Consider the following 5,984-nt stretch of genomic DNA (forward strand, 5'->3'; position numbering starts at 1 on the left):
TTGCTAGGTTAAAATGCGGGATCAGCGTATCCCGCGCATGGCAGACCTCACGATGCGACCATTTATAAGTGGTAAAAAAACGGTGGGGACACTTGAGGCTCACTCTAATGGTCTTCGATTTATCTCAAAGAAGCACGAAATCATTGACCTCATGTACGCAAACGTCAAGCACAGTCTGTTCCAGGTACTAGAATGCCGAATTGATTCTCTTGCCTTTGATTTGTTTTGTGCAGCCATGTGAAAACGAGGTAATGGTCTTAATACACTTTCATCTCAAGAATCCTGTCATGGTTGGGAAGAAAAAGACTCATGATGTTCAGTTCTCTACAGAGGTGTGTTCAGATTGCGAGAATATGTTTCGATAAACTTGACTCAGGTTGTTGATGCCTCTGTGGCCCTCGACAGCGCTCGGCGGTCAATGTATGACCCTGACGAACTCGACGAAGAGCAACGTGAACGCCATTTGCGAAAAAAACTCAATGAAATGTCACAGCCCCCGTTACCTTGTGATCTGTGTTGCAACATATGTTTAATCATGAATAGGTTCAAGGAATTCTGCAAGAAGATGGAACGTGTCGCTAAGCAGCACCATTATGATCTCGAGTATGATGCGGAGCGGATAGCGACTTTTTGTATATGATGGTGTAATTGGGTCCTAGGTTCGACATTCCATACCGTGACCTTAGTTTTCACGGTGTTCCAAATCGAGAGATGGTTCTGATACAACCTACGGTCCATTGCCTCGTAAATCTGACTGAGACGCCATTCTTCATCGTGGAGCTTGATCACGTCTATTCTATTCAGTGTTGTCGAGTTTCATATGTGCGCGTCAATGTATGTCTAGGTTGAACACGTGCACTTCGAACGTTGCACACTACGCGCAACAAATTTTGATATGGTCATCATACTCAAAAACTTTGAACTTGCACCACTATCAGTAAACGCGGTGCCAGTACAAGAATTAGATGCCATCCAAGAATGGCTCACGGACTGTTCGCTTACATATACGGTTGGTGACGGCGATGCGTATTGATTGCACAATTCGGATAGATACATTTACAGGCGGGTCAAGCAAGCATGTCGTGGAAAAGCGTGATGAATCTTGTTCGCAGCGACGATCGATTCTATGAGGAGACTGACGAAAATGGCGAACCAAAACCAGCCGGCTGGCAGTTTCTTCAGGCTGATGATGGGGATGGTGAGGAAGGCGATGAGGAAGACGATGGGGATGAAGACTACGATGACGACGATGAAGGGGAAGAGGATGATGAAGACGAGGACGAAGACGATGAAGACGACGACGATGAAGAAGAGGACGAAGACGATGAAGAGGAAGACGATGACGAGGTAGGTTCTTTAATCCCCCGCCTTACTGATTTAGCTTGTAGTCACAGGATGACGATGCAATGGACTGGTAATGCAAAATCCACTCTAAAAGCCCCCCATTTAGTTTACCTCAGGGATTCAATGGAAGCACTTGCAGCCGAGGAGGATCGCCAAAAAAGAAATTGAGTCGCGGCGCTTTTCTTGGCGGTCGCATTGGAAATGTCGCTTGTACAAGTGCGTTATTCTTGGAGTTTCGCCCCGCTACTGTGAGCTAGCCAAGGTACGGTGTCTCTGGGAACCCTTGCGCCTTTTAAGTTGGCATCGCTAACAAACACCGCCAAAAAAACGGCCCAGGGCGTCTCCGCCCCCGGGAAACTGAATGGACTGAGTTCGTGCGGCATTATTTACGTGAGCCATCACAACGGCGTGATTTGCGCGTGATGTACGCGCGATTCACGCGGACGTTATTCTCTAGAGAGGTGCCTCGCCCAGCCACCGTGTGCGCCGCGGCCGCACTATGTCGCGACCGAGAGCGCGTCCGGCTGCTCCGGGTCTTAGTCAGGGTTGGGGGTAGAGGGTCACCAACTTGTTGGACGTTGAGGGATTTCCACCTGCCTAGGATCTACACTGTCTAGGTCTGTCTAGAGAACATGGCACCTCAGGAGGAAGATTCTCCTGTATCTGCCCCACAGGTCGTAACTTGAAGTGGATACCCTGGTCCGGAAATCCGGCGGAATGAAACACAAACTTTGAAGAAATCCTAGCGTCTAGAGGACTAGAGACGCCTCTCTGCACGAGTATTTCAGCGGCCGATGATGGGATCTCCACCTTAGAGGGCCCCGTGCTCCTCGAATATGCAGCGACGTGCAACGATCCCAGCGGCTTTGAGGTCCGCAAACATGCGGGTCAGGCACATGAAAAGACGCGACATCCGGACGATTGCGAGGCGACGCAAACGGGCAGCCCCAGGGGGTGGAATGAGGCGCGGCAGCTTCCCCCGACCCGATTTTCGGTCGCCTTCGAGTCACAGAGCGTCGGGAATCGTTCATCATGAGGGCGATCAGATGCCCTCGAGGCAGCTCTTCGGCTCGAGGCGATTTGATCGAGATCAGCTCACCGGCTCCGGGAGGCGCGCGGCGCCGCGGGTGACACGGTGCTCACCGCGCAATGCATGAGGCGTTCGGGCGGGCGCAACCTTGACAGACCACTCGGGAAGGACATTCGAGAGGGTGTTTACTCACGATGCGCCCGCCGGCTCGACCCCTGGAACTAAGTTGGGCCCCTCGTCGGTCGCCCCCCACCGTTAACGGCCGTTCTCGACATCCACGGGCTGCCCCGACGCGAACTAAGTTGCTCGCCTTCGACCGATGGTCTTTCCCGAGCGACTCGCAGCCGGGCCCGAGGCGCGACATGGTCCACAGACCGAGCGCCGCGCCAAGTCCTGGAACCGCTGCATCGGATGCCCGAGTCGGAAACCGAGGTCGTGCTACAACAAAATGATGTCACGGCCGAGCGTCAACAATCGAGCAAATCTACTTCAAGTTACGACCTGTGCCCTACTGTCCTTATTTCCCCTTCTTTCTATCCTTGCAGGTTCATATCCTCACAAGCCTGAGTTCAGTCCCAAGGTCCCCACTTTAGTATGGTGGCGATGCGCGACAAGTACGCCCGCTGGATGTCGTTCTGGCCCCTCTCCTTTAGCTCCAGGCTAGGGAGATACGAAAGACCAAGCAGACGGAAACTCAAATTAATTAATTAATGGTTCCGAGGCGGCGCGCCGCTCTCGGGCGGAGTGTGATATTAGGAGATGTGCCATGTGTAGCACTCCCTCAAACCCGTGGCCATGCGAATCCGGCGCATATTCGTTGGAGCGACTCATCGGACGTGGTGCCTTTGCGAAAGTATACATGGCAACATGTCCCAGGGCAGCGAACACCGTCGAGCGCGTCGCTCTGAAGGTCATGGACCTAGAACAGGTCACAGCAGAGATCACTGAAATCTCGAAAGAAGTCCAGATGATGCGGATGTGTTGTCACGCAAATGTGTTATGTTGTCATGCCTCGTTCGTTAGTAAGAGCGAGCTTTATTTGGTTATGCCATTAATGGAGAAAGGGTCGTGCCTTCACATAATGCACGCTGCCAAACAACGTGGCCTTGGAGAGGGCATGTCAGAACAATGGCTTGGATACGTCCTCTTGGAGGTATTACATGGTCTCGAATATCTCCATGAAAATGGTCACATTCATCGTGACATTAAGGCAGGCAACGTGCTTCTCGACCCAGCAGGAAATGTCGCACTTGCAGACTTCGGTGTGTCGTCTTGGCTTGTCCATGCTGGCTTGCGCCGACGTACAGCGAAAACGTTCGTTGGCACTCCGTTTGGCTTCTGCGTTTCCAGTAAGCGATCGTACTTAATCGATTAATTATAGGTGTTGGATGGCACCGGAGGTTATGGAACAGGTTGATGGATATGATTACAAGGCTGATATATGGAGCTTTGGTATTACCGCCCTAGAGCTTGCGAAGGGTTTTGCACCGTATGCATTCCACCCGCCCATGAAAGTACTGTTGCTTACAATCCAAGAAGAACCGCCTTCATTGAGGAGTTACTCGACAGAAAAGTCGAGTAGAGGTATGAATTGCTGCTACTTTTTCTATCAATGAACGATTGACACGCACCAGGTGAGTCTTTCTCGCGCTCTTTCAAGGAGATGGTACGAATGTGCTTGCAAAAAGAGGCTCGTAAACGCCCTACGGTGCACACCCTGTTGAACAGCAAATTTTTCAAAACCAAGCGATCCGTGACTCCACTGGTGGAGGAACTTTTGAACCTTATTGGAAACATATCGGTGCTTGGCAGCGTGTGCAATAGTTGATCTTCATAGTGCTTGATGCAAAGGTGGATGACGAATCAACTGTATTTAACGAGCGAGGTGTGGGCACGTTGCCTGTGAATACTCCTTCTGCAAAGAGTGAACTTGTGCCGATTATGTCTCGTGTCCGCTCTACCATGAATTATGTGAAATCTTTAATCTTACATAGCTCACGTGTCCACATAATATCATGACCCGCCCTTGCGGTTTAACCTCCGATCGAGGACCCGAATATATTATCGATAACTCAAACATCTCACGGAAAGAGTTCGCGAATTGTACAGAGGATAATCAAGTGTCAACTCCTACGCTTTGTGCAGTATGTCTCGAGTCTTAATGAGAAAAATCTCAGATGAAGGTTATCTCAATGCTCGCAGGCACATCATTCACCAAGTTCACGGGGTGAAAGTGGCGAGTTTGTGCGAGGTACCACATGGACGTTCGATGATGGTAGCTAGTGAGTATCCAGTAAAGGGCTTATGTTGGAGCTCACAGGTCACGAGGTGGTGCTTAAGTCGGAATCCTTCATTCGGCGTGAGATTGATGCGAAGTGTGCTCAGGACGACCAGGAATGCGAAGCGATTTTTGATGATCTCGAGGATCTAATGAATCAACGTGGCGGGGAATGGGACTTCAAAAAGAACCATGACGTTACTGCCAACGAAGACCAAGTAAAACTCTAAGTGCGTGCCCACGCCCCGCCCCTGCAAAGACGCAGGTGTAGGCGGCAGAGGGTAATGGAAATTAATTGCGCTCTATGCTTCGTTCTCGGCCTTCTGGAAATAGGACCCTGGGCAGGCTATGGCATTTTTAAGCGCAGTGAAGGACTGTGTCAGAGAGTCGTAAAAAAGGCCCGCATGTCGATCCTAAAGTTCTATTCGATTTATTCCTGGTTTGCCCTGGTACAACTTATGGCACCTGCCGTTGCAGCTGCGCGTTGCGCGTGCGGGTTGTTGCGGGCATGCCCCGGTCCGTGGTGCTTGTGCGATTTTTTCTGCTGCATGTCGTGTTGGTTGGTGGTAATTTCGCGCGGTAGTGCTGCCCGCAGACGGTGCTGAGCGGCGCGGCTATTCAAACTTGGCCTGCGGGCCGCGGTTGCAGCACAGTGTGCGAAACAACGTACGCCTAGGCCGGCCCACTCGAAATAAGTAAGTAAGTAAGTATTATTTATTGTTTCCCGGCGGCGGCGGGCGGGACGTGTACTACACCTCCTGAACGCCTTCCTGAAAATCGGTCGCGCGCGGCCAAGCGGGGACCGGAGGCAAAATTGGCGAATTATGGCCACGCCGAATATAACGAAGCGAGTTTGCGCGCTAATCGTATTAATCAAGGCAGCCTGGGAGCGCGGGTCGCTGGTTCGGGTCGGCAAGCGTGTAGCGTATCCCCAGGTTGTGGGAGATACGAAAGGCCAAGTGTGGCTGGGTGGATACAAAACAGCACCTTAGCAATCGAGAGCGAAATCGAGCAAATGGACGCCAAAGTTTTGCTCATGCTAGCTGCCATTACGGACCCCCCTCCGGGCGCCCCCTGGCGATCCTGGACGCGTCTGGGTCGGGGACGGTGCGCGGGCGCGCTGGACGCCCTTTCGCGCGTCGCGCGGCGACGCAGTGGTGCCGGAAAGGACCCATTTCAGGGGCGGGGCCCAGCACGGTCGGTTGCGGAGCGACGAGATGCAGTCCAAACGGGACGTAGACCGTGCCGTAGCGTCGGCCATGGGTCGAGAGTAGGTCGTAGGCCTCTCCAAACGTCTCGGGCTCGTCGTCGCAGCACCACACAGTCGAGGAA

The 5,984-nt window shown here is 52.3% G+C and overlaps 2 protein-coding genes across 2 annotated transcripts in view; both read left to right on the forward strand.

Moving 5' to 3' along the window:
* The window catches only part of AURANDRAFT_55665 (hypothetical protein), a gene marked incomplete at both ends in the record, with an annotated part of 4,985 nt that extends 3,027 nt beyond the window's left edge, over positions 1–1,958 (forward strand). The window contains 10 exons of the mRNA XM_009044012.1: positions 7–184; positions 234–332; positions 377–486; positions 544–603; positions 660–789; positions 845–1,009; positions 1,063–1,347; positions 1,395–1,414; positions 1,461–1,560; positions 1,607–1,958. Coding sequence (XP_009042260.1) covers positions 14–184; positions 234–332; positions 377–486; positions 544–603; positions 660–789; positions 845–1,009; positions 1,063–1,347; positions 1,395–1,414; positions 1,461–1,512 — 1,092 coding nt within the window. The remainder of the gene's footprint in view (positions 1–6; positions 185–233; positions 333–376; positions 487–543; positions 604–659; positions 790–844; positions 1,010–1,062; positions 1,348–1,394; positions 1,415–1,460; positions 1,561–1,606) is intronic.
* Positions 1,959–2,786: 828 nt separating this feature from the next.
* AURANDRAFT_39464 (hypothetical protein) lies at positions 2,787–5,361 on the forward strand (the record flags this gene model as incomplete). The annotated part of the gene is made up of 10 exons (XM_009044013.1): positions 2,787–3,087; positions 3,149–3,703; positions 3,756–3,958; positions 4,009–4,175; positions 4,226–4,306; positions 4,369–4,518; positions 4,577–4,649; positions 4,695–4,870; positions 4,924–5,250; positions 5,329–5,361. The coding sequence occupies 8 exons, from the start codon at positions 3,234–3,236 to the stop codon at positions 4,945–4,947; spliced, it is 1,344 nt and encodes a 447-aa protein (XP_009042261.1).
* Positions 5,362–5,984: the final 623 nt, after the last annotated feature.

This window comes from Aureococcus anophagefferens (genome assembly GCF_000186865.1).
Source record: "Aureococcus anophagefferens unplaced genomic scaffold AURANscaffold_104, whole genome shotgun sequence".
Taxonomy (NCBI): Eukaryota; class Pelagophyceae; order Pelagomonadales; family Pelagomonadaceae; genus Aureococcus; species Aureococcus anophagefferens.